The sequence below is a fragment of the Mesoplodon bidens genome (genome assembly GCF_964165515.1).
Source record: "Mesoplodon bidens genome assembly, chromosome: 2".
Classification (NCBI taxonomy): domain Eukaryota; kingdom Metazoa; phylum Chordata; class Mammalia; order Artiodactyla; family Ziphiidae; genus Mesoplodon; species Mesoplodon bidens.
Window position 1 is genome coordinate 118972029 of NC_138177.1, and position 24832 is coordinate 118996860.

Genomic DNA, 24832 nt, shown 5'->3' on the forward strand with positions numbered 1-24832 from the left:
ATTTGAATAAAAATCTCTACAGTTTTTAATAAGTCTGACAAATTGATTCGAAAATCCATAAAGAAGAGTAAATGCATAGGCATAGCCAATTTAGAAAAGAAGAAGGGAAGGGGTCTGTCCTTCAGGCATCAAGGTATAATTTAGATTTCCTTGATTGAAATCATGATATTGATGCAGAAATACATAAACAGACAAAGCAAGTGAGGCGAGAAGCCACGTACCAGACCCATGTCTATACAGGAAGAAGTCATTTCAGTGGAAAAAAGATGCACTAGTCAACACATGATCTTCGGACCATTGGATACATTTTTAATTTCCATTTAAAACATACAATAAAATTCTATCTCTTCCTCACACTATATACAACAATTAATGCAGATAGAATAAATATCTGAACCTTCAAAACAAAACTAAAAATAGCTAGAAAAATATAGAATATTTTTGAGACTATAGGGAACGCTTTCTTAAGATCTAAATGCAAAAGCCAAAAGGAAAATTCTAATAAATTTACCATATTAAAATTTAAACCTCCTGTAGGACAAAAGATAGGACATGATTCTATATGCTTTTCAAACATGATTTAGAAAAATATAAATGGAAGAAAATATAATCAAGATATATAACAAAGAATTATTATCATGAATGTTCAAATCACTAATAAAAACTCAAGTAATCCAAGGGACCAAGCTTATGTTTTGGCAGTTCTAAAAAGAGGAGATGCAGATGGCCAGTAAACACAGTTTCTGAAATATTTCAGTTCACTAGTCATTAGGAGAATATAAATTAAAATAGCAATACAAAAACATTTCTAATCTATCAGGTAACCGAAAATAAAATTTGAAACTAAGTATTGGTGAGATCAGGGAAATAGGAAAGAAGTAATCATAAATTTATAAGATCACTTTTTAATGACATGTTAACAAATTTAAAATATATGTTTAAAACCACACACACACACACACACACACACACACAGAGCTTCCTTCTACCCTAGAAAACCCACTTCTAGAAATATTCCTGAGAGATCTTTTTTTTATTAGTTTCTGCTTTATAACAAAGTGAATCAGTTATACATATACATCTGTTCCCATATCCCTTCCCTCTTGCGTCTCCCTCCCTCCCACCCTCCCTATCCCACCCCTCCAGGTGGTCACAAATCACCGAGCTGATCTCCCTGTGCTATGCGGCTGCTTCCCACTATCTATCTACCTTACGTTTGGTAGTGTACATATGTCCATGCCTCTCTGAGAGATCTTTTTGAGATATGCAAAGGGAGATGTGTGCAAGGATGTTGATCACAGTGCTGTTGGTAATAGCAGTAATTTTAAAGCAACCTGAAATTCCACTAATAAAACAGGATATATTTATAGGATGCAACATTATGAAACAGTTATAAGAATGAACTTGGTCTATACGTATCAAAACAGATGGAGCTCAAAAACAGAATGCACAGGGAAGAAAAGCAAGTTATGGGATGATATAAATAGCACTGAGGAAATAGCAGGAGCAGGTCACTGCAAAAAACAGGAAGTAGTCCAGTGTGGTGTAGAATGAGTAGGGAGATACATAAAATTGGAAAATTAGCTGGGGCCAGAGAGTTGAATGTATTGTTAATTACTGTCAGTTTTTTTTTTTTAAATAGATTTAGTGTAAGCTTTCCACCTTCATTTTCAAAAATAGCACTGTAGAGTTCTTGGTTTCAGCTTGACTGTGTTGTTAATAAATCCTCATTACAGAAATCAAGCTTTTCTCCCCACTCCTAGCTCGTGAAATATGAAATTCTCCAACCTTTAAAAACCAACTTGCCGGGCTTCCCTGGTGGCGCAGTGGTTGGGAGTCTACCTGCCGATGCAGGGGACACGGGTTCGTGCCCCGGCCCGGGAAGATCCCACATGCCGCAGAGCAGCTGGGCCCGTGAGCCATGGCTGCTGGGCCTGCACGTCCGGAGCCTGTGCTCCGCAACGGGAGAGGCCACAACCGTGAGAGGCCCGCGTACCAAAAAAAAAAAAAAAAAAAAAACCAACTTGCTTAGGTTCTGACTGTGGACTCTAAACTGTCTATTGAAATCTTGGCTGTGCAGTGTGTTTGGTTGGTGGTGAAAAGATCTGAGACTTCCCATTCCTGCCTAGCTGGATTCCCTTCCCCTCACTAATCTGTCATCTCTTGCCAACAATCAGACCAAAGATGAGAAGAAATGTTTCAGATAGGAAGGAAAATGCAAGGAGGAGAAACTGGGCTAGACTATGGTGATAAGGAGAGTCACCATGTCTCCCCTCAAACGGCAGGCCTGAGAGCTGGGAGAGCTCAGCTCAGGCCGAGAAGTAAGGGCAGGAAGGAAAGACAGGGCACAGATGCCACTTGTGGTGCGAAGTGCTGGCTGTTTCTCAAAATCCGTTTTCCCCTCTTCCATAATAACAACTCTGTAGCCAGGCCCATGCGTGACCACGTGACTCTGTGTCCCAACCTTCCTGTTAGTTAGGATGTAGCCATGTTTCTCAAGTCCTCATCAATGGACTGTGAGAAGTGATGTGTGCTGCCTTGGGGTCTGGGACTTAAGCAGTTGAGCACGTACCTTCTCCACTCTTCTCCCTCTTCCAACCACCTGGAAGTAACCATGGCAGCGACCTAGCTTTCACCACGCAGATGTCAACCATGTCCCAGGGCAGTGGTTATCAAAGTGTGCTCTCGAGACCCCTGGGGATTGCTGAGACCCTTTCAGGGAGGAAACAGATCAAAACTATTTTCATACTAACACTGAGAAACTGTGTGCCTTTTCACTCTCATTCTCTCACAGATGTACAGGAGTTTTCCATGGGCTACGTGAAATGTGATATCATAGCAGCTGGACTGCAAAAGCAGACATAAGTATCCAGCTCTCTCATATTAAGCTAGAACTTAAAGGGATTTGTAAAAATGTAAAGCAATGTTTCTCATATCTTTTTTTTTTTTTTTTTTTTTTTTGCGGTACGTGGCCCTCTCACTGTTGTGGCCTCTCCCGCTGCAGAGCACAGGCTACGGACGCGCAGGCCCAGTGGCCATGGCTCACGGGCCCAGCCGCACCGTGGCATGTGGGATCCTCCCGGACCGGGGCACGAACCTGCGTCCCCTGCATCAGCAGGCGGACTCTCAACCACTGCGCCACCAGGGAAGCCCTCTCATATCACTTTTTTTTTTTTTTAGTTTTGGAAAACATGATTGCTTTTCATAAAAATGTGTTATCTTTGTTAACCTGTATGGATTTATTGTAATTTTTAATGACAATATTTAAAGATTTCAGTTTTAATTTCTCATATGCTAAATATCAACAGATATAGTCCATGTACATGAAAGCTTTTTGAATTCTTTAATAATTTTTAAAAGTGTTAAAGGGTCTTATGACCTAAAAAAACTGAGAACCATTGCCCTAGGGGCTGGAAGAACAATAACTTGGAAAGAACCTGCATCTGTGAATGAATGTGAGGACTGAATCTATGAATGAATGAGGGCCCTCATTCATGGAGAGGCTGTCACATACAAGAGAAATAAGTTACTGTGTTACTCCACTGTACCACTGTCTTTTTATTATAGCAACTTGGCTTCACTCTAAAAAATACAGACAATAGTCATATGAGTAGGACACTACTACATCAAAAACTAAATTGTATGGTATTGGTTTTCTTGGGCAATAAAGGTACAGATATTTTAGATTGGAAGTTGGTGACCCTTGTTATACCACTGCAAAATGATTGGTATAACTATTGTGATAACTTGGAAGGCAGACCATGTTCTTATGGAGCCCATAGTTAGAGATGAAATGGCTAGAAAGAGCTAGAATGTTAGTATGTGTTGATGTTCTCTGTTGTGTTTGGCAACATATAACAAGAAAAAGATTAGCCCAAGAAAGAACTGACCAATTTGCAAGCAGATAAAGAAAAACAAAAGTATGTGGTAATTTAAGACCTCATAAGATTGAAAAAGCCAACTGCTTCTATACCTCTAGACAGCAGAATATATGGCTAGTGTTGCTCAAAGGACTCCCAATAATTACCCAACTCCTTCCAAAAGTAGGGACCCAGCCCTAAGGCAAAACCCAGACTAAGAATGTTGCCTTCCTACCCAAGCCTGTTGTTTTATATGGCCTCAAAGTAACTGCCATCAAGATGAGAAAACAAACAAAGCAGCTTAATATCTATTGATATGTCCAGAAAAGAACTTTGAATGTAGTTACAGGAACATGGAACTACCTGCAAGCAAAAAGAGCAGAAGCCGACCAAATTTTTGAGAAAATGCAAAGCAACTATAAGCCTAGCCAGAAAAAGCTTGTTTATTTTTCACACTTAAAATACCTCCCCTAAGGAAGGCATAGTCTCCAACACATCACTTTGATGTGACCTGTGACCATGCAGAATAATAGACAATAAGGAGAACTTCTCAGAGGGCCAGGGGACTCAGAAGAGACCAGGCGAAGAGTTACTCCTTGAGAGAGAAAATGGAGTTGCCAATGGGCTAAGCCAGGAAATCACTCCACTTTCAGGGCAGAGACCCTTGGCAATCCCTGCCTCACAGGATTTACTTGCTGTGGTTCAGGGACTACCATTTATATTGCCCAAATTCCCTTTTCTGAATAGGAGCCTCTATTTCTCTTCTTCTGGTATTACTCCTCCATTGCTTATTGTTGGCAGGGAGGTTAGATAACTTGATGTTTATAGGTGTCTGTGATGAGGAATCAAATCTGGACCGAATGGAGAGAACTGAATATCAATAAAGATTCTCAACTTTTGAACTAGATGATGGGGTTCTGGTCTGTGTTCTTTAGGGAGCAAGTGAGTACATTCTGTGTGGGAAGAAGGGAGCATGGAGACATTTGGATGGTCAGAGGGGCAAACTTGTGTAGAAGCTGCTAGTCAGTTCTCCCATCCTTCCACAGTAATAGAACTGGACTCAGTTTCCCAGCCTGCCTTGCAATTACAGCACACCTAAATTCTCAACAATGTCATGTTAGCAGAAGTGATGGATGCCACTTCCAGATCTGGGACTTCAGACCTTCATGTTCTCTTCCCCTTATGTGCCACTTGGAACCCATATGTGATGGCAACCCGGCTTCGATCAGACAGATGATGACATGGCCTAGGAGGTGGCAAAACAACAACTTGGAAAAAACCTAAATGATCTCAAGGAGAAAAGCTGCCCAGTCAATCTGGACTGTTCACGTTGACATTTTTCCCTATGAGAAAAAAAAAAATACACTTCTTTGTCCACTTAAGTGTTAGGTCTTTTTCTTACAATGGTCTTACCATCACTAGTGTATATGGCTGATGTCAGAAATCCATCTCTTCTTATGTTCTGGACCTGTGAGGAAGTCTTGGGGAAAATTTTCTGCCTGTGTGTTTATACATGCCCACATGTTCAGTGAAAAAAAAGCTGGTTAAAGAAAAACTTTGAGGAGTGTGGTATAATAAAATATATATATTTAGTGTTTGTCCCTGATTCCTGACACAGAGCTTCTAAAACACTTGGAATTTCCTGAGTGATAGGAATGTCTTTTGCTGTTCGTAATTAGCACCTTCTGACTATACTTGAGTCTAATCTAATGAGGTGACTCAGGGCAGGGCCACTGGATAGCCTCAGGATGGAGTTGGTTTGCTGGAAAGACCAAGCATGAGACTAGAAGGTGAGAACTTTCATCCCCACTCCCCCGCCTCCATGGAGGGGAAGGGGATTTGAAGACTGGGTTATAAAAACTCTTCAGCAATGAAGTTTGGGGAGCTTTTGTGTTTGTGAACACACTGACGTGCTGGGAGGGAGGTGCACCCAGAGATGGCATTCAAGGTCCCCATTGTCAACCCCATAACTTGCCCTACACACCTCTTCTGTTTGGCTGTTCCTGAGTTGTATTCTTTATAATAAACTGGTAAATGTAAATAAAGCATTTTCCTGATTTCTGTGAGTTGGTCTAGTGAATTATCAAATCTGAGGGGGATGTCATGGAAAGCTCCAAATTTACAGCTGTTTGGAGAGAATACAGGTGCCCTTCGGACTTTTGAATGATGTCTGAAGCTGGGGGCAGTCATGTAGGACTGAGTCTTAACCTGCAGGATTTGTGCTAACTCCAGATATTTAGTGTCAGAGTTGAATTCAATTCTTGGACATCTAGTTGGTGACAGAGGATTGGAGAATTGGTGTGGAGACTCCCCACACATTTGGTGTCAGAAATGGTACCCCAAAAAATGACATCACAGGAGCTTAAGCCTACCTAGGGTGTGGAGTAATAGGGGCTGACCCTAACACTTTGCTTTACATAAACACTGCAGCTTTGCCTCTGCACTCTCCGAACTCCTGCAGGTCATCAAAGGCAGCACCAACTTCAGACACCACTGGACTGCCTGAGGGGGCAAGAACCTCTAGGCTGCTACAGTGGCAACCTAAGAAAATGTTACATTGGACTTTTCTAGCCTCAGAAGTGTGGCTCAGAACAGTAAATGCAAGTGACTGTACATTCTACAGAGAGATACCAGACCATCTCATGGAACCTGCTAGCAGATGTCCCCAAACTGATACCGTGACCCTTCACCCATTGTGGTGAAGGCCCATCACTCATGACCAGGCTATAGAAGAGAAGGTGGAGATTGATCAGGTGTGCAGAGAGAGCTGATGGAGAGTCATGCATTTTCTGCCCCTTCTTCACTACTTGCCCCATTGCAAGCAACATGAGGAAGAATTTCAGGATTCTGAGACATCACTTTAGGTTTCTGAGCCTGAACCAGGCCCAAGCTGAGGATAGCAGACATGTTAAACTGAATGAGAAACTGAAGTTTTGATTTATATTGGACTGGGCTTTGTTTTATTAAATTTTTTTCCAGCTTTACTGAGATATAATTGTGGACTGGGCTTTTTAATACCTAAAAATGAAACTATCTGTGACCAGGAAAACTCTAGGCTCTGCCTGAGTTATTATCCAGGGGAGAAGCAAGAGACATAGCATGTTTGAAAAGCAATAGACAGAAAGAATCACTCAGCTTTTCTGCTTGTACTCGCCAAGTGCATTTCATTTGAAATGAAGTGTGGACCAGGTTTGGGTGTGAATTCCTGCCTGCTTGGCTCTCATGCTTCCACTGTAGCCATGAATCACATGGAATGGCTGACATAGTACCCATTTTCAACAGCAATATCATTTGGCAGCAATAGCAAAAACAAAAAAATGATTTTTCTAGTTTTTCTCTCTTCAAGGCCAGAGCAATTAGAACCAAGCCAGTAAGCTGAGTAAGAAGAGGTTCTGGACTTGTTGTGGGAGGGAGAGATCTGAGGAGGGGAGAAAGATATTCCAGCACAATAAGCATCCCCAAAACAGTTAATATGAATATTCAAAGACAGCTTTCATGAAGCTATCTTTGGCCTTGAACTGCCTAACTCCACACTTCTTTTATATGAGACATAAACTGACAACTTATTTGACTTAGTCCTCCTTGATATAATATCGGTCATATATTAAAGGTTTCTCTAAATAAGAAACAGAAAAACAAGTTTGTAGAAAAATAGGCAAAGGAAAGCAGGCATTCACACAGGAAAGAAATACAAATGGTGAATAAGTATCTGCAAATATACTTAACCTCAGTAATAACTCAAGAAATATAAATATAAAAAGTGAAATAGTTTCTTACTTAACAGGTTGGCAAAAATTTTAAGTATGAATTATATCTGGTTGGAAAGGGTCTGGAGAAATATACTGTTATTCAACATCGATGGGACTATAACTTGGAACATTCTTTTTGGAGGACAGTTTGGAAATAGCTATGAAAATTAAAACTGCATTTGTATATGAGCATGCACACATGTCCATGCCTGGGTGTGTAAAAGTGTAGTATATAGAAAAAGGCCTGGAAGGATATATAATCAGCTGAACACTATTTCTATTTCTCAGGAGAGGATGGGCAGTGGAATGGAAGAAGGGCATTAATGGACGTTCACTTTTTACACCAGGACTTAAAATTTGTTATTTTTGTAATTAACATTTTTCAATGAAAAATTAGACACACTAGCTTTACAAAGATTAAATAGACATACAAAATATTTTAATTGATTTATTTCTCTTTCAAATAGATTGTTGGGTATTGAGCAGGCATAGTCTACTCGAATTTGAGTAAACTTTGGCAAACTGAACCCTACCTTGTTATAGATAGGTGGTTTAGTGTTTCATACACCGGTGAAGAGGGCTTCCTTAACTGTGAGTATGGGGTGATATTTTACATCCCCGGGCAGTACTGAATAAGGCTTGTTTTAAGTGATTAAAGATTAAAAATACAATCTTAGGGAAAGTATTCTGAAGTAAAGGTTAGAGAGATTTGCATTTTTGATAAAAATTAATGAATTCTATTATTGGTTTTTATCTTTTCTTTTTGGCAGAGACTGTCTTCAGTTTTTAAGCATGTGTGCCAACGAAATGACCTTCTGCCAACCCAAATGAATGTAGTTGTTCATTTTCAGATTAGAATTCATTCCAAATAAGAGCAAGTCTTCCAAGAAATAGATATATATTTTTAATCTCAAATATTTAAGCAAAAAAAAAAAAAAGGTCATTTAAAAGATAAGGAGACATTCTTACTTGGTCCTCAAAAGATAGAGCCTGGGCAACGTCTCTTGGAAATCCATCAATAACAATGCCCACTTCCTCAGGCATTTGCATCAATTTTTGTTTTATCTCTGTAATTGTTGTTTCCTTTTATAAGAAAAAAGATGAAAAACCACAGTTAAACTTACACTCACAAGTGGTATAAAAATCTTTGCAGAATAGAAGCAAATTATACAACAGTACCTGAGGGGCCAGTTCTCCAGTGGTAATTATTTTGGCAATAAGACTCCATTTCCTACTGCTGCTGGTACTGTGGATCTTCTTCCTTAATAATTCTCCCACAGAAATGTATTGAAATCCATAACATTCAGCGATTTTCAAACTCTGAGTACCCTTTCCACTTCCTGGACCACCTATCATTTAAAACAGGCAAAATTGGGACCTTCTGATACAACAAGAAACACCCTTTCATACAACTATTATCTTCATCTTGAGATGCAGAGTCTAGACCAGTACCAGGGCAGAAACCATTCTACTTGTGGCATCTCAGTGTGACCTCTGAATGCAGAGGAGGTGTAGATTTAGCCGAGGAAAGGGTAGAATTGTTGTGATTGATTGTATTAGATGAAAGAGACATTTTTTCCCTTACCGATTTTAGTAAACTACTAGTTTTAAAAACTGAATAATGCAGTTGAAAGAAACCACTTCCCTTTTTCTGTGTAAACTCTAATACTTTTATCCTCTGTAATCAAAGAAAAATCTATGAGATACAAAAAACAATGACTGCCATGGCAGAAATGTGTTACATCCGAACAAAGAGTTAACGTGCAGTTTCGTGAAATGTAAAAATTAGTTTTAACCAAAGGCACACCGATATTGACATGGCTTATTTAAATCTTTCTTTGAATTGTCTGTTCATCCATCTCCTTGCCTTATATCCTTTAAAATTCAAAAGAAGTTTTATGCAATAAATACGCAGAGTGAATGGAAGAGATCTTTAAGGTAGAACAATTTCATAGAACTCATGATAGTTTTGATTTTGTGATACATTAGCATGAAATAATCAATATTTTGCAACATAAATCAATACCAATAATCGGTAACTGCCATTTATTTTTTAAAAGCATAAGCAGTAAAAAATTATAAAATGTATGTCTCAGATTTTATTTCCAAATCATATTACATTATTTTAGTAAATTTATATTTCTAGACAACCTAGACTAACTGGAATCTAAAGTCTGAGCAAATTTCAAAATAAAGCACATAACAATCATCCCAGTCTAATTTGTTATTTGTTGGCAATTATAAAAATAAAATATTGTAAAATACTTAATCATAAATTATTGACTGTAGAAAAAATATTTTAAAAAGTCAATGATAATAAGTAATGAATTGTTTTTGGTGATATTCACTGAAACATAATTATAATTGGTTAAGCAATATTAAAAATAAAAATTCAATAGAAAAGTGAGTTGATGTTCTCTCTACTAATTCAATTTATCAAGTTTTTTGGGGGGTAGCAATCATTTTACATACCATTATTTAGTACATTTAAAAAAATTCTTGTTGCAAATAACATAAGCAAAAAAGAATGGTGTTTGCTTCGCTTTGTTCTGGGTTTTGTAAGAAGAGTTCTGAGTGAGTGAACTTGGCTGGCTAGGGCTTATTTCCTCTTAAAAAATTTTAATGTGCAGAATTCTAAGATCAGCTAGTATACTGAGACCCCTTCTTTAACCTCAATCCCAAATAATGATCCTAATAAAACTGGTTTTCACCTTTTCATTGCCTTATTAAACTTATGATAGAAATTTGTTTACATTTTTGACATTGTCTTTCTAAGAAACTCTAAATCCAACCCTATTAGACTTACCATTATAAACTACTACTGTATTAAATTCATTACTTCACAAATGAAAAGTTTTGGTTCCAAATAGCTGCTCTTGGCCTATTAAGCCATGGGCTGGCTTGAAGACAAGCCATGGACTGGCTTGAAGACAAATAATTACATGATCAATGCCGTCAACAAATTCAAACTAATTTGATCCCTGAAGAATGAAAGTTATCTTTCATATTTTCACACCTGATCTGACAAATCATCAAAATAAGAGAACATATTGAATTTTTAAAAATTCAGACATGCTAAGAAAGTTATGGCACCTTCAAGGAAAAACAATTTTTTGTCAATTAATGGAGGCATTAGCAGACAACAAAAAAATACGATTAGCACAATTGACAGAGAAGAGCATTAATTTATTGGATGAATTTGATTACCGGAGCTTCCTAACAAATTAATCTTACTTTCTTCTCCCTGAAACCAGAGTAAGTTTAATTTTGCTATATTTATTTAATTCTACTACTTATAAATATTAGGATCCATCTAACTCTTAGATTTTATGATTATGCTAACATAAGAGAGATTCATTAATATCTGTACCAAGAAGGTTACCTTAAAAAAAAAAATCTGTATTGCCAGAAGGGAAATTTTGCTTATTTGGATGTGGATATCTGTACCTCTCCCACTCTTTTTCAGGTTGGAACTAATAAAAATTTGTAAGGTTCAGGTACAATTATTTTATAATTCCTCAAAAGTCATAAAATTGTCCCAATTTTCTCAGATAACCTCAGATTCACTTTTTCTGTTCTTCTCTTACCTCAGTCCTCTAAAAGTTATTTACACTCATTGGTTCTGTATCATTCTTGTAATACATAAAATGTTACAACACACAGTGTAAGTCTAAAACCAAAATCACACCCTTGGGAAGGAAGTTGATTTTATTGAGTAAAAAAGAACTGTGAAGTGTAGGAGATTTAAGCATTTATATCTTCTCCACAGATCTTAGTTTACTGAAATAGTTTAATCATTTTCATATAAAATTCACAATGCACAAAAAATTCACATATATTGCTGTTTTATACAAGAACAACTTGTTTTACACCTTTTTCATGGACAATCAAGCCTTCATTTGTTTATCCTGATAATAATCACCAATATTGTACTAACAGCAAGAAAAACAAAATTGAAAGAATCTCATTATAAAATGGTGAAGTAATTTCCAATTATTCTCCACCTGTAGCTCTAATTTTTAATGAAGCATTTCCTTGTCTTCTAGGTAAGAACCCCAAATTTTTAAGCACACACACAAAAATTCCACCTTCAAGAATAGAGATTTATGGCGTAATAGTGGCTGCCATAAACCGTGAGAATATTTTGACTTTTAGAAAGCTGATTTCTGTACTCTCGTCTTACAATTATTTTTCTATAATATAACAATTCAGGGATAAACATATTTGCAATTTCATTTTCATTACACTTATAGATGTACAAACATCTCTCCTTCTAGACTGGTGAAGTTAAATTCTTGTTCTAGTTTGGTGTGTTTATTTGCATGTTTTTTCCCCAGTTGCCATCATCGTTACATCTTCTGGGAGCAGTACTTCTTTGCTTGGGGGCTGTATACATTTGGCCCTTGGTTAACAGCTACTGGCTAGAATAGTTTTAACATCTTACGCTAGATTTTTGCTTTTGGTCATCTTTGTGAAAGCTGAGTCAAATTGGAAAGTGAGACAATGACTACAAATGTTTCAGGTTGACAGGACTCTTCAAAATTTTATAGCTTTTGAGGAAGTTAGAATTTGCAAAAGTGGTCAAAAATGCATTCTGCAAAATTACTTAAGACATTTTCAATACCTAATCCTTGTGAAATGGCATCAGACTGATATTTTCATACTCAACATAAGATTCATAGTGGCAATTTAAAAAATTAACTTTTATCTTTGTTATTTTCGTTAATACTCAGATGTTACATGCTGTGTAAAACACTATTCTATTAGATTTGCCTGTCTGATAACACCAAACTTAGATTTTATCATTGGTGCCAGTCTGTTATAAGGAAGATTCATTTACATGAATCTTTACCAACATATTATTATTGTTATTTATTTTTTGCTCTGAAGTTAATAGTGAATAAAAATTCAATTTGTTGAATTAAAGGGAAAAAACACATCATGTTTAGAAAACTTCTAATGGATTCAGCTATCTATGTTAAAAATTAAGCAAATAAAAACCACAAGATGGTAAATCTTCATTTATTACAGAGAATTTCTATGACACTATAATGAGATTCTATAAAAGTGCAATAAGCATTAGGTTATATAATTATAACAATATATGTTTTATTGAAAATTATGCTAAAAATATTTCCATCTACTCTCTCTCAAGCTTTTGTTTCCATTGTTTGTCATTATCCAACTATTTGCAAATATGATGTATAGTTGACATAATTTTTGAAATGTAAATATATAAACAAACTGAGCAACAGTATGAGAATTTTGCTTTCTGTCCTCGTACCTAAGACAAGAATGATTTTTGGTCGAGGTCTAGTAGGATCAAAGACCTCATACTCCTCAATTAACTCCGCAGTCTCTGAGAGGTCTGTATCACTTTCTATGGAGAATTGATGGATTGGAGGGAGCCGATCATACCGTCGATAAGGAAAGTTTGAATTTTCAGGCATTACTGCAAAAGAGTAAGATAACTTTGAAACGGAAAAAAAAGCACAATAAAACATTTTTTTGCACTTAACCAATTAGTTGAAGAAATTTAAAAATTAAATGAGTCATTTTTTTCAACTGGAACAAGACTCCTGTCCCCTTAAGTCGTCAGCAAACTTTTCCTTAAAGGGCCAGATAATCAACATTTTGGGCTTTGAGGAACAGAGAGTCTCATACTCCACTTAGTCAGGAAAACAGTTGTAGACAATAAATAAAGAAATGGGGACTTCCCTGGTGGCTCAGTGGTTAAGGATCCGCCTGCCACTGCGGGGGACACGGGTTTGAGCCCTGGTCTGGGAGGATCCCACATGACACAGAGCAACTAGGCCCATGTGCCACAACTACTGAGCCTGCACTCTAGAGCCCACGAGCGACAACTACTGAGCCCGCGTGCCACAGCTACTGAAGCCCGTGTGCTTAGAGCCCCTGCTCCACCGCAAGAGAAGCCGCCACAGTGAGAAGCCTGAGCACCACAACGAAGAGTAGCCCCCGCTCACCCAACTAGAGAAAGCCCGCATGCAGCAACGAAGACCCAACATGGCCAAGAATTAAATCAATCAAAATCAATCAATAAACAAATAAACAAATGGATGTGCTTGTGTTCCAATTAAACTTTGTTTATAAAAAACAGGCAGTGAGCCAGACTTGGCCATGGGTCATAGTTTGCCAACCTCTGCCCTCAAGGAACTTTCTTAAATACTGCCTAGTCTTGCTTGGTAGTTGGTATACATCCTGGTCACCGAAAATGGTGCTCCTAGAGTTTTGTAGTGCACACCTTCACAACTTTCATAACCATATGCAGCTGCCGATGGAGGCAATGCTTATGCACAACGTGTTTCATTTATCCACAAATATAGATATGCAGTCACTATGATTCAGGTACTCTACTGTAGTCCAGTGGAATGGCTTGGTGGCATAATGCACAAAAACTTAAGGTTCTGTCACAAGACAGGTAAAGAGTAGCAAACGATTTCTATATTTGGAACATCTTTCAACATCATTTAACCTTACATTATCAATATTTATTATCTTTAATCTCCTTGATTTAAAAAGGTAACTATGAAGATTTAAATTTACATCTACAACAGCAATAAATCTTTGCTGTTTATTGTCAGACATGTTAGTGTGTTGAGGATGATTCAATAGAAGAATAAAATAAGAGGTAGTCCTGTCCCCACAGAGCTTACAAACTAGAGCTCACATGCTTATATCTGACAGCGGTATGCACACCAGGCAAGATAAGTGCTAAAATGAATATCTCTTATGGTAAACACCATAGGAGTTCAATTGATGGGTAGATCCATTTGGGCAGGAGTGGTAGAAAAAGACTGCAAAAGAGGCAGGACTTGAACTTCGAAAGACTAGAACTTGTGATGAAAAGTGGAAAGTATTTCTTAGTTGGTAGAAATGAAACACGAAGACTCAGAATCGGAAATACAAATGACATGTTCAAATAGATCAGAGGACAGAGCTGGCAAGCCCAAGTGAGGCAGATGCTCTCTACCAGCTATTACTGTTTGATTCATGGATCTTTCCTTCCTCATCCATGCACTGGTATTCAAGGAGGCAAAGAGAAGCCCTAACTACCCAAAAAGCACCTGCACAAGGAGACAGAGGTCACCTGGCCTGCCATGAGTAATCTGGCTAAGCGGATTACTGGATTTTAGCATGGCATAATACTCACATTTCCTCTGGAGATCAGGTAGAACTTTCCATTCTCTGTTGATACAATAAATGAGGTCATTGACTACTGACTCATGGAACTCACTTTAATTCCACGAAAAGAGTGAAGTAGTCTACAGATGACAGTGGGTATTCTTTTTTTTTTTATTTTATTTATTTTTGGCTGTGTTGGGTCTTTGTTGCTGTGTGCAGGCTTTCTCTAGTTGTGGTGAGTGGGGGTTACTCTTCACTGCAGTGTGCAGGCTTCTCACTGCAGTGGCTTCTCTTGTTGTAGAGCATGGGCTCTAGGCACCCGGACTTAGTAGTTGTGGCACGTGGGCTCAGTAGTTGTGGCACATGGGCTCTAGAGCGCAGGTTCGGTAGTTGTGGCACACGGGCTTAGCTGCTCTGAAGCATGTGGGATCTTCCTGGACCAGGGATTGAACCAGTGTTCCCTGCATTGGCAGGCGGATTCTTATCCACTGCGTCACCAGGAAATTCCCGACAGTGGGTATTCTTTAGAAAATTCTGGGAAGAGCTATGTCAGGAAAGGCACTAACAACATTATCCAGTTCTGCCTTGAAATTGAACTGCTTCACCCAATGCAGGGCAAAACTCTAAGCGTTATCCTTGATTAACTTCTTCCCTCACTCTTTACATCTATTCCCATAGACTTCTCTCCAAAGCATATCCCAAATGCACACGTTTTTCTCCATCTCCACTACCACAACTCTTCCCCAAGCCGCCATCATTTATCTGGACTACTGTAGACTCTATGAGTTGCTTGCTTCTACACCACAGTCCATTGCTTGAAATGTTCTTTCCTAGTTGATCCCATGGCTGACTGCTTCTTGTCATTCACACCTCAGCTTAAATGTCACCTCCTATAAGAACACTTTACTGACCTTTTTTTTTTTTTTAGTTAGTTAGTTATTCATTTATTTATGGCTGTGTTGGGTCTTCATTTCTGTGTAAGGGCTTTCTCCAGTTGCGGCAAGCGGGGGCCACTCTTCATCGCAGTGCATGGGCCCCTCACTATCACGGCCTCTCTTGTTGCAGAGCGCAGGCTCCAGACGCGCAGGCTCAGTAGTTGTGGCTCACGGGCCTAGTTGCCCCGCAGCATGTGGGATCTTCCCAGACCAGGGCTCGAACCTGTGTCCCCTGCATTGGCAGGCAGATTCTCAACCACTGCGCCACCAGGGAAGCCCTTTACTGACCTTTTAATCTAGGGTAGCCAGCCAGTTAATTTCAAGGACATCACCTCTTATAATAATGCTCTGCACAGCACCTACCACTTCACCATTGTTTGTCCTCTCCCATTAGAATAAGTTCTGTAACAGCAGGGACCTTTCCTATCCGGAACTTTGTATCCCTGGGAGCTAGAACTATGCTTAGCACAAAGTTACTGTCCAATAAATACTTGCTGAACCAATAACAAAGAGAACAATCTTGCTGAAGTAGATGGTGCCCATGGAGAAAAGCCAGAAGATGGGTAGGTAGAGTGTGGCCACAATGTGGAGGGCCTTGATCATCAGGGTAAAGGGTTTAGCTTTAATCTGGTAGAAAGCCAGTGGAGGTTTCTGGGGGGTAGAGAAATGACATGATGAAATATGAAATATATTTTTTAGGAAAATTAACCTGGTGGTGGTTAGAATGGATTTGAGTAGGGAGAAACTAGGAGCAGAAAGGGTAGCAGCTAGGAGGCTGTTAAAGTAGTTCACAGGTAAGAGATGAGGGCTTAGACTAGAGGGGAAGTAGGGGAAATGGAAATGAGTGGTTGGATATGAAGGACACGATTCGGATTCAGATATGAGAGATGACAGAAGATGACAGTTCAAAAACAATTGCCAAGTGTCAAGTCTAAAACAATAAGGAACATATTGCACTTCATCCAGTATCTTTCTGCCCTCTCTTTTATGCTCCAGAAATACTGGGCTTCTCTCCTTCCTGTCTTTATCCTGGCTTCTTCCTCTATGTCAGAAATCTCTGTTCTCTGTTCCCTAGTATACTCTCAATCTCCTCCATCCTTCTCTAGTTGATACCTACTCACCTCTCTGTCTCTTAGTATTAGCATATCACTTCTTCCAGGAAGCCTACCTTGAACCCCGGCTTAGGTGGGATCCATCTGCCTGTTAATATGGTTAGTTCTATAGTATATGGTATTTTCTATAGCATCCATTGTGCTTCTAATTATATTTTTAACATAGCATATGGTATTTTCTATAGCATCCATTGTACTTCTAATTATATTTTTAACACTTGACTTCATCACTAGACTATAAGGGCAGGTGCCATGTTTGTTATTTTTTGGTGGCTACATTCTCAGTCTTAAAAGAGTGTCTGAAACATAGTAGTACTCAATAAGTGGTTATTTTATTGCTCAACTGACTCATAGGCTGACTTCATGTAAATAAGAAAAGGAGGGCTGGTTTTGAAGCAAATATGATATGTTTGGTTTTGGACATGTTGAGTAAAGATGACAATGAGATATTCCAGAAGAAAAGCTCTATGGACAGTTGGAGCTATGGGACTAAAACTCCTATTTGTGAGTAATTATTTGTTCAATTGTATACAAACGGCAGAAAAAAATGGATGCTCACCTCACATTTACAGTACAATGCTTTAAAGAACTGTCAGCTAATAATTTATCCTTGCTTTTAACATATTTTTACCTAGGAAAGTAATTTGCTTAAAAATTATTAAAATGTTCTATTTCACGGAATAATTTTTCATGATAATTATATGTTAGCATGGCTATGTCAACATTTCAGCAAAAAATGCATGAATCACTTTTTGTTTCTAGACATAATAATAGTGCTTAAAGTTACAGGGAAGTTAGCAATTTTGTCGATTTTAATAAGCTATTCTGTAAATCATAGTTAAAAACCTACAAAGCACACACGTGCAAAGCATTTCATAAAATAATATTTTATTATTATAGGATTAATCAGTTTAGAAACCATTTTCTGTCTTTTAGCCTACGTTCCAGTTATTAAACAGTGTGATACAACATTCTTGTCACCATAGTATGTGAAAGGTTTTATTTGATGATTAATTAAAAGATCTCTGAGTTGGAATTCTGGTAAAGTACTAGCAGATATGGAGATTCTAAAATTAACTAGTGATTTCAGTTCTAATGAAAGTTAAGTCTACATTTTCCATTCCTATTTTAGCTTATCCTGCTAGATCAAGAGTTCCAAACTGGTCATCTGTGGGCCCAATGTAGCCTCATAGATGTACTTTGTTCAGCTCGACATTTTTCCAAAATTTGTGCTTGACTGCCTTTAGACAATGATTGTTCACTCTAGTTCTGTTCTCTAGTTTGACCACAGTTTCCACCATTCTCTATTACATACTTGGCCTGCCTGGCTTCTACATATAATCAAGTCAAGTAACAGTATAAAATAGAAGCATTCAAATTTCATTTTGTTACAAAACAGTCACTTTATATAACCAGCTTTTCAACTAAGTGAATGTCACATCCTCTTAGACTTAAATTTAAGAACATAAAAATACCTTAGACTAAATCCAGTAATACCTAAGGTTTGTTAGTGCTTTAAGGTTTAAAAAGAAATTCCCATATTTATGTCACTTGACTTAACAAGGGCCAAGGGCATGTATTTAACATTGAGCCATATTCTAACATATGATGACACCCTGGGAAGGAAGTTAGCCCTTTTGGGAAGGTGTATGAACCCTTCAAGCTCACAAAAATATCATTTTGTTCACTTAAGCAGTAATTTACCAAGTGGTGTGCTGTAGTGGTAACTGCTTAAAGGTTCTCTCTTGAGCACCCAAGCCTAAATCACCTAGTGGTGACCCTGCATTGACAGGGAAGGAGTCTTCTCTCTGGAGATGTTTCTGAGACGACGTCATTTCTGCTTTTTCTCCCTGTTTGTGTTTCTTAGAAATTAACACACTCTGACTTTTCCCCACATCATGTTCAAATAAAATCTAAGTGGGTCATGACTAAGTAAGATAAAACAAACTAAGATTTATTTCCCCCTTGTATTTATTGCAAATAGAATTGTCTCCGCTTCAAATTCTGTCTGTATAACTGAAACTTTTTGTGGTACAATTTTTGAGAATGGCTTAAATTTTGAAAATAGAATGATTTGGGCCACTGGGAAAGAATTAATTGGTTTCCTCTGATTGGAACTGATTCCATTTTGCACATACTATTGTACTTCTCAATTTTGTCTGGAGCCCAAAAGGCTGCTTGGCTGATATTGAACTAATTTTGATAAGCACATATTTCAGAAAGCTGGAATACCATGAATCTCCTCTAGTGAATTCCAGTTCTTAGTTCCAAACAATCCCTAAAATTGTTAAACAAGTTTATGCATCCCATTTCCTTTGTAGCACCCAAATGCCTAATCTCATACATTGCATTCAATAAATAAATCCTTCTTGAGTTAACTAGTATAAACATTTACGCAGATGCATTAATATGAACTCTGAATTTGGAAACACATTAATAAGTTAAATCTCTTCTGACCTAATAAAAAAATGTTGTAGTTATACAATAACTATCAATTTTGCCTGTCATCTACTCATTTATTTGGAAAAGTCTAATTTGCAATTTTAAGAAAAATTCAGTTTGCTAATGTAATTCATTTTACAAAATAATGAAGTCAGGACTTCCCTGGTGGCGCAGGGGTTAAGAATCCGCCTGCCAATGCAGGGGACAAGGATTCGAGCCCTAGTCCAGGAAGATCCTACATGCCACAGAGCAACTAAGCCCGTGTGCCACAACTACTGAGTCCGCATGCCACAACTACTGAAGCCCCCGCACCTAGAGCCCATGTTCCACAACACGAGAAGTCACAGCAATGAGAAGCCCGCACACCGCAACGAAGACCCAACGTAGCCAAAAATTGATTAATTAATTAATTAATTAAGAAGAAAAAACAAAATTAATGGAGTCAGTAAAAAATTTCATTGAGCTTTTAGTGAAGTGCTGGACAACGGTATGTAATTTTGTTTGTCTTATCATGGAGGTGATTAGAATTAGTAGCAGAGACAGAATAGTCACATTCCAGGACCAAATATCCTTTTAGGTGCTGGGAAATCTACTAAATTATATCATTGCCTACAGTTTGTATGATAGGTTTTAAAGAAAATTGCTCTAAGTATAAACTGTCTATTATTCTACGAATACATTACCATTTCTTAGAAAGGATCTCCGTGACTGCCCTCCATTGAGTGGAGGTAAGGTCTTCTTCTCCTGGCTTACAAATGAATCCCACTTCACCTTGTCACAGCCGCCTAGTTCCTTTACTTTCTGTAAACAACTTTCCAAGTACTCTACTGGGTCTTCAGGCTTAGAACACATCAGTCCATTCAAAAGGCTCTGAAATACAACACAATATGCCCACAGAAAATATGTTTTTAAACCACCTTTGTCAGAATAGTGTATATCCCATCTTTAAATTCTGGGTTGTTTTGATTCTTTGCATTTAAAAAAAATAAACAATTAGAGGTGAAATTATGCTCTGATTGAGTAATTAAAATACCCCCTTAAATTCTTGACCAATTAGTTTTCAGCTCAGCATTCTCTGTCTTTTAAACAATTAAGGCCAACTATATTGTTTAAAATGGAAGAACCTTATCAATATGAGATAAAGTGCAGTGTGTAAAAATGCTCTAGTCATGATTTATCTCATTCCTACCCATCCTTAAAGGCTCCAAGCCTCAGTTTCAGAGGGTTTTTTAAGGATTAAAAAATGTAAATATTTTGTAAATATAATGTATTTTACATACATATAATGTATGTAAATATTTGTAAAGTACATATTAAGTGCCTGGAACATAGTAAATAATAAATGTTGGTGGTTGTAATCATCATCATCATCATCATCATCAGGAAGTCTCCCCTGAGCCCTCAGGTTGGCTTGTGGACCCAACACCCTTCCTTGGTGTTCATGATACCCAGAAAAAACTATCTTACCTGTCATTCATACTAAAACCACCAGTTTATGTGTTGGTCTCCTCTTCTAACCTATAAACTCTTCAACAATACAGTGTGGGTCTTATTTATTTCGCAATATCCAGCCTCTGACACTTTCCCTCGCACATGGTAGGTACATACTGAACTGTTGTCTACTTAGAAAAAAAATTTCACTCAAAACATAAAGACTGAGTTTAAGTAAAAACATTTGATATATAATAAATCACTATAATATCCATTGAAATTACAGAGGAAAACCTGATGTCTGATATTTCATAAGTACTAATTTCTAAAAATGCTATAAATTTGGAAATGCTGATTCCTGGGAACTGAACTGATGTGCAAAATATTTTCCTTTGGAGTATTTCATGGAAAAAGCATAGAGGATTATTATCACCATTATTAATGCACAAAACATACACCCTTTGAAAAGCTGACATCTTTCCTAAATACAGTATTTTATTTTCAAATTATTCTTGTGCAATTTGCTCTAAATGGTAGGCAGTTCCTACCAGGTACATTTGTTCTCTGAAATCCTAAATAACATAGGTTAGAATGTTCAATCAGAGGAGTTCAACTGCAGAGGGAGCAGAAAAAACTAACCTGGGCATCCACACCCAGTTTGTATGTCAGGGTCTGTGCTACACTCACACACAGATACACACACATTGCGTTTAACTCCTCGGATTCCCCCTACCTCAATGTAGCTAACTCTGTGGCAGGGCTTATTCTGTATCTTTGCATGCTTTAGCTTACCCAGTGCACTTTCAGCCCTATGTGGCATTATCATCACCATTTATAGACTAGGAAATCCTGGCTCAGAGATGTTAGTGAGTTGATCTAGGTTACTCAGCTAGAAACTCGTAGGCCTGGAATTCCAAGTCAATGGTTTTGATTCCATATATTCCTCTTTCTGCATCTTGCAAAAATATGATATGGGATTTAAAAAGTGCCAGATTTTCTGTGCCCCATACATAATCCAACTGCAATTCGAGTCACTCAAGATTAGGTTTTTAGTTTTTTTATCCCTATTATTGCCTAAAATGAGTGAACGCACTCAATGAAGGTTTTTTTTTTTTACTGGAAAATATGGTTCCAGCCTTCCTAAACATATCTGACTTCACAAAGGGAACTGATTTTAGAAGGGGGAATGAGGTCCACTCCTTCATAGATAGTTTAAATCCATTGTTCTAATAGTCAGCCACCATCGGGGATCCAAAACAACGAGCAAACATTTTTTACTCGGTCTACTTGAGTCAACCCTTTGAGAACTTGAACAATCTAATTTGACTTGCCCCAGTGTTCAAATTAATTGCCAAATCTTTGCTCTAAGGTACAGTGATACAAGATCAATATATACACCATAAGGTTAACTAGAGTTAAGAACTCATCAGGGGAAAGTGGTTTTTGTTTTAACATTTAATCTAAAAATGGAAACACATTTCAAACTTGAACCTACCAGAGATATCCCATTTAGCCCATATGATGTTTCAAGTCAGAAAGAAATCTGAAAAGGTCAGTTAGATACAGCTAGTTGCTTGACAATATGTAGATTCAATAATCAATCACTTGGTCTACAATGGTGTCTAGTATCCACAACTGTGCTCAATGTTTTGGGCTTGATAGATATCTAACTGCTAAACTTTGTAGACCTAGAAACTTTGTATACCTACATTGTGGTTTTGAGGGAGAAAATCTCCCTCAAACTTAAAGCGTTTGGTTTAAGTTTGGAAACTTAAAGCATTTGGTTTTGCTGTCTACACTCATCACATGGAGAACTGCCAAGTTTTACTTCTCTCTTGTGCTGTGCACAGCACAGATTTTTCTTACTGGAAGGATGGAGCTTTTGGAGGTCACCAGCAGTCTCCTTCCAGCTTCCCATTGCCTTGGATTGCATTTAAGTACACTGTATATCTGTATTTCACCTAAGCAAGTTGACTTCCTTTTCTGGGTGTGCACTATTTTAAAACATCCCATTCATATGCAGAAAAGCCAAGGAAAAGCATAGCACCTGAACAAAAATGCCTGCCATCACTTATTTGCACAGTGTAGATTTTCATACACAAACTATCAAAATCCTCTGTGGTTACCAAGGGGGAAAAACAGTACTTACATTTATATAGAAAAAAGGTGTACTATTAAGAAGCACTTTGCAATCAGGTGGCCCTGCTGCAGATGTTTCTAATTACTCTTTTAGGGATGACATTGATCTCAGTAGTAGTATTTATGACAAAACCCTGCAGCTCTTCATCTCCATATTTAGTTTTTGAAAATTAAAAAAAGAAAAGAAAAACTCTTAACAAGAATCCTGCATAACCCCAAGACCTGTCCTTATGCAACACCTCCTGATTATTTTCAAATACTAGTAACACAATTGCTAGATTGGGGTTTCACATACTAGGCTTGTGCTCAGTGGGCGATTTACCTGGAAATCTTGTCTTCAGATGGACCTGAAACCGGTGGCTTATGGAGGTGAGAGGAAAATGGAGATCTGTAATTATGGCGGCCCATTTAAAGATAATTTGGGAAAACAGAGACAAAATTATTTTCCCAAGTAGTGTTATAAAATTCCTTTTAGCAGAACAAACCCCCCAAATAGGAGAAAGAGCAACGCATAACTTTTAGTTTACTACATCAGTCTACAGTCTATCATCTTTCAGAAATGGGGGAGCGGGTTTCAGAGCTTGCTCTATGAAGCTTGGCTCGCTTCCTTTTTTTTTTTTTTTTTCCTTAACCTAAGTAAAAGCACATAGGATTCAGGAATGTTCTAAAATTCAAATACGAAGAGAAGGAAAGGAAACAAGATGATCCGCGACGTAGCCTATGGTTTAGAACTAACCAAGGTTCTAGTTGATCCATCAAGCCTCCTCTCCCACATTCCCAAAGTGTTCCCCATTTCCCGGGTCTCTGGTGCAGATGATGCTGCGATGCGGTCGGAAGACAGAGCAACAGGAGTCACGCCCGCCTCGCCACTCCCTCTCCGATTCGCCTTCTCTACGTGGGTTGGTGAGGGCAGGCGAAAGCTATGGGCTGGGGAGGTGAGGAAGGAGAACCATCCCTTCCAAGGTGACGGGAAAACGTGCTCAGGAGTTCATTCACCGAAAGCGCAGAGCAGCGCTGGGTGACAGCCAGCCGGGAGGTAGCGCTGCACTTGATGGGTTTGGATTTGTTTTTTGCATCTTCATCCCTCTCCCCCAAGCTGTCCCTGTGGAGGGCTGCTTTCGTCCTCACTTCCCCGTCAACGCGGGGGTCCCAACCCTCGGCGCGCGAAGGGACTAAGGTTCTCGATTCGCAGTTCCGAGTCCTTGCTGGCTGCTGGGCGCCAGCGTACCCACCTGGCCTGATCCTCGCCCCCGGAGAGCGCGGCCGGCCGCTGCCAGCAGCCCATTCTGGGGGTCCACATGGGAGGGATGCGCTGGGGGCAGCCTGCTTCCAGAACCCGGTTCGAAGACTGAAACTTGATTTTCGAGATGGAGGCTTCTGAGTCCAGCCTTCCGACAAGGACCCCGCAACCCGCCAGACAGGCAGCTACCCCTGGGCAAGCGGGCGAGCAAGCTTCCGCAAGCGCCTTCACTTCCGTGCCCCGCGTCGGCAAGGTGGGACGGCGAGCGGCCTCTCACCCCGAACCCCAGGGATGCCCTCCCCGATCCTCCCTTCCTCTCTGCCAGACCTAGCCCCCTACCTCGAAAAGCTGCGGGATTTCCCTCCGGGCCAGATACTCCTTGGCTTCGTTGGTGTTCATGGCTGTTCCGCGCGCGCCCTGGGGCGCAGGCGGGAGGCTCCCGGGTTGCGGCGACCTGGGCTGGGGCTGGCGGTGTCCTCACCGAGCACCGCGCAGCCCTCGCTCTCACACGCAAATACGCGCTCGGCTCTGCCTACCCAGGCCGGGCCCCCCTCCGCCTCTCCGCGGCGACTGTGGTCTCAGCGCTCCCGCCGCCCCAGCCTCGGTGCTGGTCCCCACGCCGGAGCTGCGGGCTCGGAGCCGCGGCTTCCCAGGCTCGAGGCTGTGCGGCCGCCAGCGGAGGGGCGGAGGGAGCGGAGGAAGGAGAACAGCGCGGCGGACGCCAGGCAGCAGCCCGCCCGCCTGCTTGTCCCGCTCGGCGCGCCGCGCTCTGAGCCTCCCG

The 24832-nt window shown here is 39.3% G+C and overlaps 1 protein-coding gene across 6 annotated transcripts in view; it reads right to left on the reverse strand.

Annotated features, from left to right (window-relative positions):
* AK5 (adenylate kinase 5) overlaps window positions 1-24450 on the reverse strand; it is a gene marked incomplete at its 5' end in the record, with an annotated part of 255112 nt that extends 230662 nt beyond the window's left edge. For all 6 annotated transcript variants that reach the window (XM_081225214.1, XM_081225212.1, XM_081225213.1 and 3 more), the window contains 5 exons: window positions 8579-8692; window positions 8789-8958; window positions 12894-13061; window positions 19925-20111; window positions 24391-24450. In XM_081225214.1, the coding sequence (XP_081081340.1) occupies window positions 8579-8692; window positions 8789-8958; window positions 12894-13061; window positions 19925-20111; window positions 24391-24450 (699 nt within the window). The remainder of the gene's footprint in view (window positions 1-8578; window positions 8693-8788; window positions 8959-12893; window positions 13062-19924; window positions 20112-24390) is intronic.
* Window positions 24451-24832: the final 382 nt, after the last annotated feature.